This window comes from Musca domestica, unplaced genomic scaffold, assembly GCF_030504385.1.
Source record: "Musca domestica strain aabys unplaced genomic scaffold, Musca_domestica.polishedcontigs.V.1.1 43, whole genome shotgun sequence".
Lineage (NCBI taxonomy): Eukaryota > Metazoa > Arthropoda > Insecta > Diptera > Muscidae > Musca > Musca domestica.
This window is the reverse complement of record NW_026712332.1, coordinates 3,654,573-3,670,782: the sequence shown is the minus strand read 5'-3', so window position 1 is coordinate 3,670,782 and position 16,210 is coordinate 3,654,573. Positions and strand designations below refer to the sequence as shown.

The following is a 16,210-nucleotide window of genomic DNA, read 5'->3' as shown; positions in this document are numbered from 1 at the left end:
TAATAAATAAATAATACTCTGTGAATTGTGGTGTGTTAAACAAATGATACTATGAAACTTACCAATTGTTTTGCAGCACTCGGCTGAATGTAACCGTCGGTGGTCATGGCTGGAAATGGTGTGTGAAATGATGGTGGAACTGGTCTTTCCGCTGTATTCAGAAGAGAAGCCAACAGCTGGGTGTTGTGCGTTACATAACCACTATTGTTTAAGGTGGGCTCAATGTCTTCGTCATTATATTCGATCTCGTCGCTATTCATTTCATCTTGCAGTTGTTCCACTGAGGCAACGTCCAATGTTGTATTTTTGCTATCAATCTCTGATAGTTTTGGTATTTGATGATGACTATGATAGTTCAAATTGGAATGCGAACTAGCACTTGAATTAGAGCTTAGTTCTTCGTTTGTGGTTTCAAGGGATGGATGCTCGCCCATGTTGTCATCGTTGTGATGATCCTTTGAACTGCTCGACGATGAGAGCGATGACAAGGGATTTGGTGACCGATTATGGAAATTTGAAATTAAGTTGAGGTTGTCCTTGTGCTCGAATGCAACGAGACAATCATTACTACGCGAAATATCCGAGTGAAATTCTTTCTTTGCACCTGGATCCAGAGCGCAGTTTTTGGGAAGGGTACTTCCGGCCAATTTGTAATTGGACTCTTGATCCACTAGACCCTCTGGTAAAATAACCTTAATATTTTTCATTTTGTAGTATTTGTTGCGTACCCAATAACAAAGGTAAGTTGCAAAAGCAATTAAAATAACAAAGGCTACTGCATATAGCGAAGCCTTTGTGTCGGGCGAGCAGTAATACGAGTGCCGAGCATCTATCCAGGGAGACGCAAAGTATGACCTTGTGTCTCCCTCGACCAGCAACTCATAATTGTAATTCTCCTTTTCACTGTCTGGCTTACAAAAGCTTGGATCAATTTTGGCCCCAGCTAATATTACGTCTTTGTTCATTGGTTTTATTTCCCTATCAATTTCGTTTTGTTTGCCGACATTGACGGCTCGCACTTCCAGGGCGTAAGACATTTTAGATGACGTGCACTCTGGCACTTGGAACCGGCAACTGCGTCCCCTTACGACCGAAACACGTTCATAAACAGACTCATTTTCAGTATAGCGATGTATCAACGCCACAACATAGAATACATGTTGACCAGATGGCACATCGGGCTGTTCCCAATGGATAACGGGCTCGTAGTCCGAAATACTGATATTTCGGGGGCTGGATGGAACTGTAAAACAATAAACTAATAAATCCATTTCAAACAAAGTTTCAATTCAATGCATACTTCCGATTAATGTTTGTATAAAAACTGATCTGCTGGGTTCCGACTCTTCGACTGTATGTGCTGTGACGTAGACTTCATAGTCAGAGAAACTACTAAGACCTGTCAGCTCGAAAGAGGTTTGATTAATGTCGATTGTAGCGGTTTCAAATGGTTTGTATGTCTTTTTTCGCCTAGATTAAAGAGAAATTATGTTGTAATCCATATCTATACTAATGAAGATGATCATGTTATAATATATTTGTATAAAATATTTATATAAGAATAAAATATATAACAAGAATGCAAAAATCTTATTTTTCCCTTAAGTTGTTTTTTTTTTTTTGAGTTATAGCCATGCCATACAATGGTGCTAGTTTCTTTCTGTTCATATATTCTATTATTAATATGTTTAAAAATAACGCCGAGATGAAAAAAACTGCAACCAACTTCAGACTGTCATTTCTAAGCCACTCGCCCGACAGCTGTTAAATTTATTCCAGTGACAGGTCATTATATTGTTTACAAGCGTACAAACGCCGAATTTTCCAGAAAAAAAGCTATGGCTCGTGAGCTGAATATATCGCAATATCCCATTCGGCAAATATTGAAAAATGAGCTCGGGGTAAAGCCATTGAAATTTCAAAAAGTGCAAGAACATACACCGCAACAGAAAGAAAATAGACTCAAAAGAGCTAAAGAGTTACTTCGCTTGGCCGAAAGTGGTGATCTGCCGAACTTAGTTTTCTCCGATGAAAAAACATTTGTTGTCCAGCAGTTTGTAAGCAAACAAAATGATCGTGTTTACTTGCCAAAGAAGTCAGCTTAAAATGTGTACCTTCGGTTGGCCACCAGAACTCATGGCGATGGTGTGGTCCGCCATAATCGACCGTGGCATCAGTATAAATGCCGAATATTATCGCGAAAATGTATTAAAGCGTGGTGTATTGAAGCCTTAGGCACGCAAACATTTTGGCTTCAGACCTTGGACATTCCAACAGGACTCAGCATCATCGCACTCAGCACGCGCCACCCAAGAATGGTTACAAAATGAGGTTCCTCACTTCATTTCCAGTGCACAATGGCCATCAAAATCTCCGGATACCAATCTGTTGGACTATTGTGTCTGGATTATTTTGGAAAGCAAGGTTGGCATTAAAAAATACCAAAGTGTCGATCACCTCAAGCAAGCGCTTCGCCGGGAATGGGCCAAAATACCGCAGAGCAACATTCGGCCATAATTTGTGGAAAGGTGACTAATTCGAACAAATCTAAACTTATTCTAAAATTTGATGCTATTTCCAAAATTGTTTGCTTTCATTTAATAAAATTTTAAAAATTATGGCGTTTGGCTTTGTTGCAGTTTTTCATCTCACCCTGTATACAATTTTATCAAGTCTTTTTTATTTTTGTTATTTCAAAATTGGATATGTCGACTATTTGAATATATTATACCGAACACTTGCAAGAAACATGTTTTCATTTAATTTTAAAAATTCGCCTATTGATTTTTTTAAATTAAATCTATACCGAATTTTAAATTGTGTAATGTAACCAACAATAATTATATATGTAAAACTGTAGTTATAGACTCATGAATTTGGTTTTACATCAAATGTATGAGATTGTGTAAACAAAGACACCAAACTTACCAATATACTTTATAACCAGTCAATATGCCATTGAGAACATCTGGTGGACTCCATTCAATTTTTGCCGATTTACTTGTCACTGTTGTCCGATTTACTAAAACGTTCTTTGGTGGCGATGGAGCTGATAAGAATAAACATAAATGTATAGATTTAGACCAATATTAAAAAAAAAAAACGTATAATTTTTTGCTCTCGGCTTACCGCTTGCTTTGGTGCGCACGCATGTGTATTCGCTGACAGGTCCCTGATTGCTCGGCGAGAACATGAACATTGTGATGCAGACTGTGGTATATGGGGACAGCCTTTGTATGGTATAGTTGCGGTATTCACGGAAAAGTTGAATTGTGTGTTGGGGGCTGATACATTTTCTCTCATCCGAAACTTGACAATATGTCAAATTGTAACCTTTCAGGATTGAAGAACACACGCTGCCCGAGTTCCATTTCACCAACACGGAACTATCGTTAATAGCTGTAACTTCCAGTTCGACTTTCATAAGTTCACTGGATACTTCGGCTGAACAGCGAGCCCACTGCATGCCTTTATTGTAGTGTGGATAATTGGCAGATATGGCCAAATTTAAACTGCGATCTTTGGGCTCCGTGGTAAAGTTGGTTGTGTACTTGTCCAAATACTTGTAGGAGATGGGACCCTAGACGAGTATAATTGCATGACTTAGTTTTGATTTTCGAAATTAGGGCTTTAAACATCACTTACCTTGCATTGATTTGGTAATTCAATTTTCGGCAAACACCAAAATACTGTGTAGTTGACCAATTCGTTGAGATTTGCCGGCGGAGACCAGGATAGTGTATAGCTGCTGTTGTGATAAACTTTGGCAATATTGTTCTCGTTTAGCTCATACTGAGGGCTGCCGCTGCGATAGACATTGATGACGTTGTCCTCAACACTCGGACCAATATCGTTGGCCGACCTGATGCTGAAACGCTGCATGCTTACATTTTTCCAGGGCAAAGACAAGGTGGTGTCATTAACAACTGTACTTTGTCTGTAAGGGATAAAAGGACATTTAGAGAAAGTTCCCGCTCTGCAAAAAAACTTCATTTACATTACAAGACCATCTGAATCGATTTCATTGACTAGATAATGAAAGCCAGGGCCGCAATGTTCGAACTCGGGCAGATGACCCCAGTAGAGGCGCAGCTGTGTCTCAGTGCTGTCGATGTAAAAACTTCCGCATGGTGTATCGGGAGCCTTGTCGGGCCGTTTTGTTTTGGTGCTAAAAGTTCGCGTGGATGTTTTACTCCAGAACCGGTCATTCTGTGCATCGACAATCTTAGATTTCACACGAATCTCTACGTGGTATGTCCAGTACGAATACAAATTATTAACGATAACGGAGTCTTCGGGGTGTACCATTGTGCCAGTTCGTATCCAGTTGGCTTCGGGAATTCTAATTTCATATAATAAACCCTTGCGATAGTAGCTGAATTTGATTTTTTCCCATGTAAGCGTAGCACTGTTACTCGTGATGTTCTGTACACGCAGTTCTAGTGGTGATGGTATTACTAGAAGAAAAAAAACAAACACAACATTAAGGAAGATTCAAGGAGCTATGCTAAGCACAATTGCATGAGTACCTATTTTGTGATTATTGATAACAAATTTTTGGGCCTTTCTGCCGCCAGCATTATTGCCAATCAAAGTGAAAAGGTATTTGTCTCTAATTGGTAGGTAATTTGTGATGTTGCAGTGCAATTTTTGAAACTGTTCCGGGTCTTCGGAAAGTTTGCATTTGTGTTTGGAGTTCTGAAAAATAAAGTTTTTTTGCTTAACTCTGTGGCATTCATGGTTGTCACGAACGGCTACTTACATCATTAGCAAATCTGTACTCCAGTTCATACTCGGTCATGAGCATGTTCTCTGGTCTCGTAAAACTGCATTGCATATATTCGTAATCATAGACTATGCAGGAAAAATCTGTAACATTTTGTGGCGATTTTCCTGTTGTAGAGGAAAAGAAAGGCATATTAGCTATACATATGTACTCAAATTAAAATATAATATTCAGAGGCAAATCTTGACATTTGACAACTTACCAACATGAAGTTGGGATAATCCAATGCCCTGCTTGTCCACCATGCACTGATACCAACTTTTTTGTTCTGTAGCATTCTGTATTATTAATGCAGCCGTATATTGATCTATTATCTGAAAATGGACATGTTTTTATTTTAGATTTGTTGGTTTCCATTGCTGTTTTTATTTTAGATTTATTTGGTTTCAATTGCTGTTCGTCGTTTGAAAATAACAGCTAGTTGAGTTTAAATTATATCCGGACTGTGGCATAGGGTATTGTTTTGGTATATTTGTTTGCAACATGAAGAAAGCTGCGAGATAGGCCCATAGTTATTTTTGATGATTTTTATAGAGTCAATTCGAAGCTTGTCCCATAGAGATAAAATACAGCACATTTGATTTATATGTCTCAAGGATAAACATAATAAACAATAAACTACATTTTCCTTATAACTCTGAAAAATCAAAGTTTTGAGGGGACCCGGCCGCAGGGTCTTTGTCCGTTCCAGACTCCCATTTATGAGATCATGTTCCGAACCGATTTTGTATTAAGCCTTCTCAAAATTACAATGATTGTAACTTAAAAACTACTTCAGTAGCGTAGTTCATATCTTGCATAAAGTTTTAAGATTTTCCACTTTTCTAGTTAACGATCATTCTAGTTTTCAAGATAAAGTTTTGAGATTTTCCACTTTTCTAGTTAACGATCATTCTAGTTTTCAAGATAAAACTAGTAACCAAACGCTTTAGTTGTGCGGGCCGACCATGTGATACCCTACAACACTACAATATATTATCCTTAGGTCCAAACACATTTTAGTCGATTATATGAAATAATGCCATACTGTCCTGCACAAATACCTGCTAAACGAAATTGACAGCCTTGCAATATTTGCTTATCGCTACCAATATCATGATCTCATACCGGCAAAGGGAATGGTCACTTGACTTTTTCTACTTTTTGATATGACGACTTGGTAGAAGAACATAGGTAAATGCATCAACGCTCGGCAACATTGATATGTAAAGAATTTTTAAGGTTTTGCTCAGAAATCATTTAATTTTCATATGTTTATACGATGCCATTCAGATGATATCACGATATGTATTTTTCAACAGCTTTAACAAATTCGAATAATTTTTCTTTAAAGATTTTTAATTCCAAAACTTGGTACAATGAAATGAAGGTAGGGTTATGATGTCATATGATTATACCCTACACAACAAGTGCATTTGTTTGTAACAAGGAGAAGGAAACGACATAGATCCATAGTTCCTTTTGGTGATCAGCATAGAATCACATTTTGATTCGATTTATGCATGTCCGTCTGTCCATTTTTTTTTTGTAAACAAAATGCAGATCGCATTTTTTATTCGATTGAGAAGAAATTTTCCAAATAACATGTGTATGGCTCAAGGACGAACCCTATTGAAAATGGTGAAAATCTGTCCACATTTAGAAATAGCTCCCACATATATCTGGCCCAAATGGCTAATATCAGTTCAAATAGAGTGAATTTTGGCATTTCCTACCGAATTCAGCTTACAAGCATGTACTTCAAATTTGGTGAAAATCGGTTCAGATATAGCTATAGCTCCCATATATGTGTTTCATCCGATTTTATGTTTATTGTGCACCAAATGGCTAATATCAGTCCAAATGGTGTGAATTTTGGCCCTTCCGACCGAATTTAGTATAGAAACAAGTACTTTAAATTTGATGAAAACCGGTTCAGATATATCTATAGCTCTATAGAAAAACAGAAACATGCCAAATTTAGACCACATTCACGAAGAGTTTGTCCTTTGGATTTTTTTTATTTCAAAGCAAATGGCAAGCGTGCAGGAAACTGCATCTTTTGAAGTTGAGTGGCATTTCTGTTGCAATTAGAGAATTCGAGGTAGAAACATACATCCCCGTAATAATCGTATCCTCAATTAGCTTGTTGTGAAGTTTTTTACTTTTAGCCTAATACCATTGCAAAAGCGTTGTGGGTCAATGCTTCTTAATAAAATCATATCCCAATCTGAACCAATTTCAATATAATTTGACAAAATTTACTTTTACACCAAATTCCGTCACACCTTCCATATTTCATTGAAATTGGTGCGTCAAATATGTGAATGCGGCCGAGAATATATCCAAATCTTAACCGATTTCCAATTAATTTGTCAAATTTATTATTGTAGCCACATTCTGAATTTAATTGGCATCGATCATATATATCGTGTTTGGTGCACATAACATACATGAATATTATGTAAAATCGGCCGAAAAAATATATAGAAGCTGCATCCAAATCTGAACCGATTTAAATATAATTTGAAAAATTTATTTTTGTACCAGATTTAGTCATTGGAATTGGACATACGTATCGTGTTTGGTGCATCAACTATGTGAAATCGGCTGGAAATATGTATGGGAGCTATATCCAAATCTGAACCGATTTCAATATAATTTGACAAATTTATTTTCTGATCAAAATCCCGCCGCACATTCCAAATTTCTTTGGAATCGAACAGGCATATCGTGTTTGGTGCATCAAATAAACGAAATCTGAACCAAATGTACATTCGTTTGAAATTCCGTTTCACATTCCAAATTTCATTGAAATGTGGCGTACACAGCCTGTTTAATGAATCAAATACATGAAATCGAAAATGCATGTGGGAGCTATATCCAAATCTGAACCGATTTCAATATAATTTGGCAAATTTATTTTTGTTTCAAATTCCGTTTCGCAGTCCAAATTTGGAGATTGTATCTGTAATGGATCAATAGATATGTGCATATAAAATCTAAATTCTTGGAGGTACCTCCGATTCTGATCCTGTATCTCCAGTTCCAAGTAGAATTTCATAAAATTTTTTTTTCGAGGTTTTCGAGTCCATAAATTACAAACAAACATACAAACGTTTTCCTCTTTTATAGATATAAAAGAAGAAGGTACAAAAGTGTAATACTGGTCGATAAAGTTCACCACATTTTCATGGAAAAACTTCAAATTTTTTCCTGCAAGACCAATATCTCATTCAGTTATTAAAGTTTTTAGAAGAGACACAAACGGTAAGATCTGTCTGGCATTCTTGTTATTCTTTAGCCCATGCCGCCTTGTATAAATTCAACAACAATTATTCTTTTTTATAGCGGCACCATAAAATAATTCTTAGATAACGATCTGATAATACTAATATTAATTAAATGATATGGCAGAAGTTCTGATTATCTGCTTAGAATTCCGAGAAAGTTCTTTCTAGCCAATATTGCAATGCATTTTGCATCGTAATGATAACAATTGGAAAAGATTGTTACTTTCTTGTAGCTCTTGTAGGTATACCGCTTTCTACCCCAGCAAGCGTTTTGCTATTCCATGGAAATGTGCGCGCCGATGCAAGTCACACTCAAATCAACACTGTCCCAAAACCATCGTAAAATACTCAACTCTCAGCAGACAAATGACATGCCAAAGAAATGGAAGATACACCGTGTTCGCCGAGCCGTGGAACTACTCTGTGAGTGACCGCGTTTAAGGCCACTGTTTGTTTGTGTGTGTGGATGGCGGTGCAGTCATTGGTTCTGAGAGTTCTAACTGTGTCCATTCTAATATATCAAAGAAGTGACAACAAGTTAATGGGAACTGTGAAGGCTAGCTGGCTGCAGTATTTGCATATGGGCACATCTTCGGGGGCACTTGTGTGCATACAGTGAGCGTAATTAAAAAGGGACATAGAAGAGAAAACGTATTAATACATTTATTTCAGTTCTATGATTTTTTGGAATAATGTAAAAATTTCAACTACAATATGCGCGTATGTACATATAACAAATTACTGGGTACATACTTTTAATTGGCCCGACTGTAACCTACTATTCACGGACATTTATTCTACAGTTGTAGCAAAAGATACCATTTAAATTGATCAGGCATGAATAATACATACTAACTAGTAGTGTTAGCACTAATCTATGTTTAAAAGTAGTAACCATTTTAGATTCCCATTATTTAGCTGAAATGCATTATTTAGCGAAAGAAAACTGAAATGCGAAGTTCTTATTTTGTACTGCAAGTTCTCACGAATCTTCTGATGGATAAGATGAATTTATCGCTAATATCTTCAGTTGTGTCACAGCATGTTCGAGTGACATTTAAACTAGATTGAACAAATAGTACGTGTGGTAGAATGTGAAATTGTCATTTGTCGCCAATAATTTATTAACAAATAAGAAAAATAATATAAATAAAAACTTGTTGTTCTGTCCCGTAAGGCTGTATTTAAGGCTTATTACCATTAAATACATTATCTGAGAATTGCAAGGCAGGGATTGTCACCAGTCTATATAGAATATCCATAAAATCCGGGAAAATGATTAAGAAATCAAGAAAATGATTAGCACTTTATATCGCTGCAAAGTCGCGTTATTTGTCATGGCTTTAATCAATGCAAAGGTTAAATAGAATGTATGGATTTCATTGTATTGCTTGTTTGAACTCGGTGTTACAAAGAAAACCAGTATACAGGGTGAGGTAAAAAAATACAACAAAGTCAAACGCCATAATTTATATTTTTATTATTGTTTTTTTTTTTTTTAATTTTGGTATTTTTTAGTGCCAACCTTGCTTTCTAAAATACTCAAGACACAATATTTCAACGGATTGTATCCGGAAATTTTGGTGATCATTTTTCCTTCAATGGCACGTGCTGAGTGCTATGGTGCTCAGTGCTTTTGGAATGTCCAAGGTCTGCGGACAAAATGTTTGCATGCCCAAGGCTTTAATACACACTCCAGAATATTTTCACGATAATATTCGGCATTTATTCTGATACCACGGTCGATTAATACCACACCATCACCATGGCCGGCGATTAAGTTCTGGTGGCCAACAGAAGGTGCACATTTTCGGCTGAACTCTTTGTCAAGTAAACACGATAATTTTGTTTGTTTACAAACTGCTGGACAACGAATGTTTTCTCATCGGAGAAAACCAATTTCGAGGGGTTATTAGCCACTGCGACGCAGGTTTCGATCAAGTCGATTCTTTACTTTTCGAACCATTTTTGCTGATGCTGCTGTTTTCTTCCGTCCACTTCCTTGACGTCGAACTACGCTACCAGTATCACTGTAATGAGCGATGGTACGAGACACAAAAGATAAAGAAATCACACCATGACGCTATAATTCGATTACGAATAACTTTTTTCTGGAAAATTCTCACCAAAATGCTTTAGTACGCTTGTAAACAATATAATGAGCTGTCACTGAAATAATGACAGCCGTCTGATGTTGGTTGCAGTTTTTTCATCTCACCCTGTATAACCCAATATGGGATACTGGGACAGTGTAAAAAGTTTATTTGTCTAATGGAAAATCTAGTGGATCTCAGGAATAAATAGTCCCTTACAAATATACCATCTAAAATGTTGAAAAATATTTTCAGTAATTATTACCTGTATTTCGTCAGAAGGTTGATAAATTCCACGTTCAGAATTCTCCTTGTAAAACCATATTTCGGAACTTTTGGGTTCGGACAGACGACATGTTATCGTCCCATTTGATCCAATTAGCAGGGACAGCGTTTTCGGTTCCACTTCTAAAATGAAAAAAGAAATCAAAACATTTATCAATTATTTATATTTTCTCAATATTCTTTTGTTACCTTTGCAGGTAAATTGGATGAAATAACACGCTGATTGATTTTAAAAATCTCTTAAAAATTTGTGTTCTATCGATAGGACGGCCAAATATTTTTGTGATTAAAGCTTATACTACTGATAAACAAATCCTTCTGATGAATCGATGATAATTAAATAATAGACATGGTCTGGGGTATCAATCATGGTCAATGCCACAATAACAAGATGCTTGTGAATAGTTCAAAATCGAAATAAACCTAGTTCATAATGACCTTAGGAAACTAGGACCCCCAAAAGACTTTAAATCTGCTTCTAGTGCTTTATGGGTCAAATTGCGAAATTCGAATCAACTAGCTGTCGTTTTAGTTTGTAACGATTATTTTTGATTTTTATTTACTTATACGATATTTCAGTTTGAAAGACCTATATTTAAGAAAAACTAATGAAATGGACATTGGTCGTACTCCTATGATGATTAGTATTGAAATTTCCCCATGTCGTTGTCTCCATCATAAAGAGGTCAATGTAGTCCCCTGTTTTTACACAGGTGCTACAAATTGTTATCCGAGTGATTTTTGTCATGGTGAAGTTCCTAAGACACATTTCAGCTACAGTGTAGTATTTATGGCTTCCAATGGATGGAATATGTCGATATATATTCATGGACTCACTAAAATAATTATAATGGTTTTTGTTTTAATCAAACAGTGGTAACGACCGATTCGATGTATTTGTCACCGAAGTTTTTTTGTATTTTGAGATCTCAATGGGTATTTGTTATAACTTCTATATAATTGTATTACTCCATCTATCGCTTTAAAGGTATTATGAATATAAACCTTTACTGATAATTTCAAAATAGAAATGTATAAGCGTTGTAATTATTTACAATTTTGACCCTTTGTGGGGGAGGTACCTGATTGAGTGAACCAATATTGTCCATTTTCGCACCTGACCTAGCAAAGTTAAAGCAAAATCGGAGTATCCTTTCTCGTTCTGTGCAATAAATTATTTTCTTTAAAAAAGTTGACATTTTGTGGGGGAGGTTCTAAAAGGAGTGGAGCTATTCACCATCTCCAAACTCGATCTATGTGTGACAATAATATTACGATGTACCAAGTTTGGATCCAATCGAATATCGTGCGCAACAGCCAGCCAGACAGACATGTGGATGGATAGACATTGCTAGATCGACTCCAAATGTCCTGAAACGTATTTGGTCCAAAGAGACCTAGGGTCTTAAACCGTTTTTTTCAATGAGGCACGTTCTGGCCGTATCAAATGATATATACCCTCTGTAGCCATATGGCTGAGGGTATAAAAATTAGGCGCAATATCTATAAAAGAGTAAAATAATTGTACGTTTGATTGTTTGTTTTTAATTTATAGACTCAAATACCGCTGAACAGATTTTCTTGAAAATTTCCAAATGTATTACAGCATAGCCTGAAGGTAACATAGGCTATATAAATTTTTGGAATTCCACTTGGACAGGGAGATATAGGAGGTACCTCCAAAAAATTTAGTTTTTGTAAGCACATATCTATTGATCGATTATAGATACAGTGTTCATATTTGGAGTGTGTAACGAAATTTGAAGCAAAAATCATTTCGTCAAATTATATTGAAATCGGTTCAGATTTGGATTTAGTTCCCATATACAGGGTATATGGTCCGTGCAATATTCCATTCGGCAAATATTGCAAAATGAGCTCGGGTTAAAGCCATTGAAATTCCAAAAAGTGCAAGAACTTACACCGCAACAGAAAGAAAATAGACTCAAAAAAGCTAAAGAATTGCTTCGCTTGGCCGAAAGTTGTGAACTGCCGAACTTGGTTTTCTCCGATGAGAAAACATTCGTTGTCCAGCAGTTTGTTAACAAACAAAATGATCGTGTTCCTCGCTTCATTTCCAGCGCAAAATTGTCATAAAATCTCCGGATACCAATCCGATGGACTATTGTGTCTGGAGTATTTTGGAAAGCAAGGTTGGCACTAAAAAATACCAAAGTGTCGATCACCTCAAGCAAGCGCTAAAATAACGCAGAGCAACATTCGGGCAGCGTCAGACGGTTTCATTGGCCATAACTCGTGCCAAAGGCCAAAACTCGTGCCAAAGTTCACCAATTCGAAAAAATCTAAACTTATTCTAAAATTTGAACATTTCTATTTCCGAAATTTTTGCATTCATTCAATTAAATTAAAAAATCAAAATTATGGCATTTAACTTTGTTGTAGTTTTTTTTATCTCACCCTGAATATAACGCACCTCGACCAAAAATCGTATTTCCATGTTCTATCATGATAACCTTTTAATTGAAGTTTTACAGTTGATTGTGATGCTATTTTGAATTTCTAATACGTAATTGTTAGAACACCATCATTGGAGGTATTTAGCTTTGTCCCTCTCACTATTGAGGGTAGTTTAAACTTAACGCTCTTCTATAGGGATATATAAATTTTACTATTCGGTTTGTAAAAGTACCGAAACATTCGTTTTCGATATTCAAAAAAAACCTCACATAATTTCATATTATAAAACTACTTTTATTTTCCCACTATCAACCTCAAAATTTGTTGTCGCATAAACAATCTCACATTTAACAAGAATGGGATGTCTGGCTGCGGAATTGAACGCAGATGTTCGGAGAGCGAAGCATGCATGCTTACCACTGCATCACATATAATCCTCAAACAGAATAATGTCTTGTTTTTGTTCAATTCTTACATGAATGTAAACTGTTGCTATTTTATCCGATAGAAGTCACGAAAAAGTGTTTGTACATGCGACACTAAGTAAGCTACGTATAAAACACCCACTCTTCGAGCAATCCCTTCTCGGACAAGTTTCACTCCCGAGTTGACCCGAGTTTGAATACGCAAGAACTAAATTAAATTGCATCACATTTCACATTGCATCACAAAAACATTTGAATTTGAATTGTTCGCCTCAAAAACTTATTAATTGAAAATGATTCGATCATTCGATTGTGGAATTACTCAATTGGCACGTAGAAATACATTCAGATTCTGATATTTATTTAGAAAGTGCCTTGTCCTCATTTCCATTCATATTGGTCAGAGTGTGAGATTTCATTGAAATTTGACAGCAGCGTGTTTCTAATGAGTTCGCAGAAAAACCAAACTATTAATAATTTTCGCACTGTACTATTTCAAAATAAAAATTACAAAATTTACAAATTTATTTTCTTTGTTTGAAAAATAAATCCAAGAAAAAAATGTATTGTTAATGATCTTCATTTGCGGCTTTATCTTGCGATTAAGCCTATAGAGTATAAATTCAAAGCCGTTGCCTAGCAACCGCGACTTATGTTTAAATTAAATGCTCAGCGTGATGGTACAAAAAGGTGAAAGGCATTTTTTATACCACATAGAGGTAAGGGTATTATGTCTTTTTCATTTGTTTGTAACATGGAGGAGGAAACGAGATAGAACCATAGTTCCTTTTGGTGATCAGCATAGAATCACATTTTGAGTCGATTTATGCATGTCCGTCTGTCCGTGTATTTTTGTAAACAAAATGCAGGTAGCATTTATTATTTGATTGAGATGAAATTTTCCAAATAACATTTGTATGGCTCAAGGACGAACCGTATTGAAATTGGTGAAAATCGGTACAAATTTAGATATAGCTCCCATACATATCTACAACCGATTTTAGATTCATTGTGACCCAAATGGCTAATATCAGTTCAAATGGAGTGAATTTTGGCATTTCCTACTGTACATGTACTTCAAATTTGTTCAGATATAGCTATAGCTCCCATATATATGTTTCATCCGATTTGGTGTTTAAGTCCCTCAAATTCGCAAAATGCACGATACAAAAATAATATTTGGTACCAGATATCAGATACAGCCAAGAAATAGCTGTTTTCAATTTTATAAAAATCGGTTCAGATTTGGATATAGCTCTCATATATATTATTATCTGATTTCAGGTTTATTGTGCACCAAATGGAGTGATTTTTCGCAATTCAACCGAGTTTAGCATAGAAGCAAAAATTTCAAATTTGCTGCCATATATATGTTTAATCCGATTTGGTGTTTAAATATCCAACTTTCAGAATATGCACTCTTCCATAATGATATTTTGTACCAGATATCTCATAGAGCTCAGAAATTGCAATATAAACCTTTCTTTTACGAGAGCTTTACTAAATATGCATATTGGTGCAGGGTATCATATAGTCGGCCCCGTTCGACTTTTGAGCTTTCCTTACTGGGTTTGGTTTACTATTGTGTGATGTTAGAATGTGTGATTTGTGGAGTACTATTGTTATGTTGGCAAAGAAAAAGGAGGAAATGAATTAAAAAATTGCCTAATTACAGACATTTCAAATTATACGAAAAGTACAAACAAAACGAAATACCCTCCACTATTACAACAAGAATTTGGTTTCATTATTTATATACAAATTCTGGGCCGAAGAGTCTTTGATATTTTTTATTTCAAATCCACGATTCCTGGATATAATGCTTATGGCTGATCTTCAGTCCAATATCGACCAAATCTGCTTATGAGACAAAAATGACCTTCGTCGATTTCGATTTGCAAGCGTTGTTCGTTTTTAAGACGAAGATTCATGGTTAATTTATAGAAGAAGTGTGACAGTGAAACAAAAAACAAATCGACTCCTGAAAGGAATTTCGTCTAAAGAAACCTAGGGCTTAATACCGTTATTCCATGAGACACATTTTGGCTCTGTAGCCACATGGCTAAGGATACAAAAATACACAACACATCAATATATTACGAAAAAAATTGGAATTCATTTCGACAACGACGAAACATTACATTCAGGTTCAATAGCCTGAAACGCTGACAATGTTATTCAACATATTTTTGAATATTTATTAATAAATAAAATAACAAAAAGTGCAATTATTTAAATTTCCAATTGTAACATTGCTAACAAAAATAACAACCACAATACTTGACGGGATATCCAATCGATGGTTTTTGTTTTTGCGATTATTTTCTAGCTGCCACATTAGTTTGATAACGCGCCTACACTGGCGGCACGTAATTACACTGAAATCGCTAAGTAATAGGAGCCAGAGCAATTAGAGAGATTTATCAATAGAACACAATGGTGGCTTTACTCTTTTGTTTACACCTTCTAATGTGTAATTATGTACCTTCGTACCATGCGCACCTTCGTATCGCAATGGAGGCAATTGACCTTTGTTGGATATGTATGTACATATAACCCTTTAAAACAACAAATTGATTACTGAGTTCTTTTTTTATCTATTTACTTACTTCCAGGAGGATCTACAGACGTCGCTGCTGATACCAATCCCGCATATCCATTGAGCGTCAGCAATATCATCAGCCAACAACAAAAGCTGAAAAGAAAAAATATGAGATAAACATATTAATTAAGCAGAAGTGGCCGAGGTTGTTGACAATTTGTTCTGTATTTGATTGGCTTGTGATCACCGACACACGCCGAATGTCAATAAATATCTGTTTATGCATAAAGTGTAAAAGGAAACTTGAAGAGTTTGCAAACAAATCTGGGGGAAAATACAAATAATAGCACGTTTATACTATTGCCCTGCATGCATTTGGAAGTGAGTTA

At 35.8% G+C, this 16,210-nt stretch overlaps 1 protein-coding gene across 3 annotated transcripts in view; it reads right to left on the bottom strand.

The window, feature by feature from the left end:
* Positions 1-16,210, bottom strand: part of LOC101898914 (cytokine receptor) — a 79,924-nt gene that overhangs the window by 5,451 nt on the left and 58,263 nt on the right. For all 3 annotated transcript variants that reach the window (XM_059127206.1, XM_059127207.1, XM_059127205.1), the window contains 11 exons: positions 15,889-15,974; positions 10,417-10,559; positions 4,989-5,100; positions 4,763-4,893; positions 4,530-4,698; positions 3,998-4,457; positions 3,646-3,937; positions 3,130-3,580; positions 2,929-3,049; positions 1,301-1,470; positions 63-1,243 (listed from right to left, as the gene is read on the bottom strand). In XM_059127206.1, the coding sequence (XP_058983189.1) occupies positions 63-1,243; positions 1,301-1,470; positions 2,929-3,049; positions 3,130-3,580; positions 3,646-3,937; positions 3,998-4,457; positions 4,530-4,698; positions 4,763-4,893; positions 4,989-5,100; positions 10,417-10,559; positions 15,889-15,974 (3,316 nt within the window). The remainder of the gene's footprint in view (positions 1-62; positions 1,244-1,300; positions 1,471-2,928; positions 3,050-3,129; positions 3,581-3,645; positions 3,938-3,997; positions 4,458-4,529; positions 4,699-4,762; positions 4,894-4,988; positions 5,101-10,416; positions 10,560-15,888; positions 15,975-16,210) is intronic.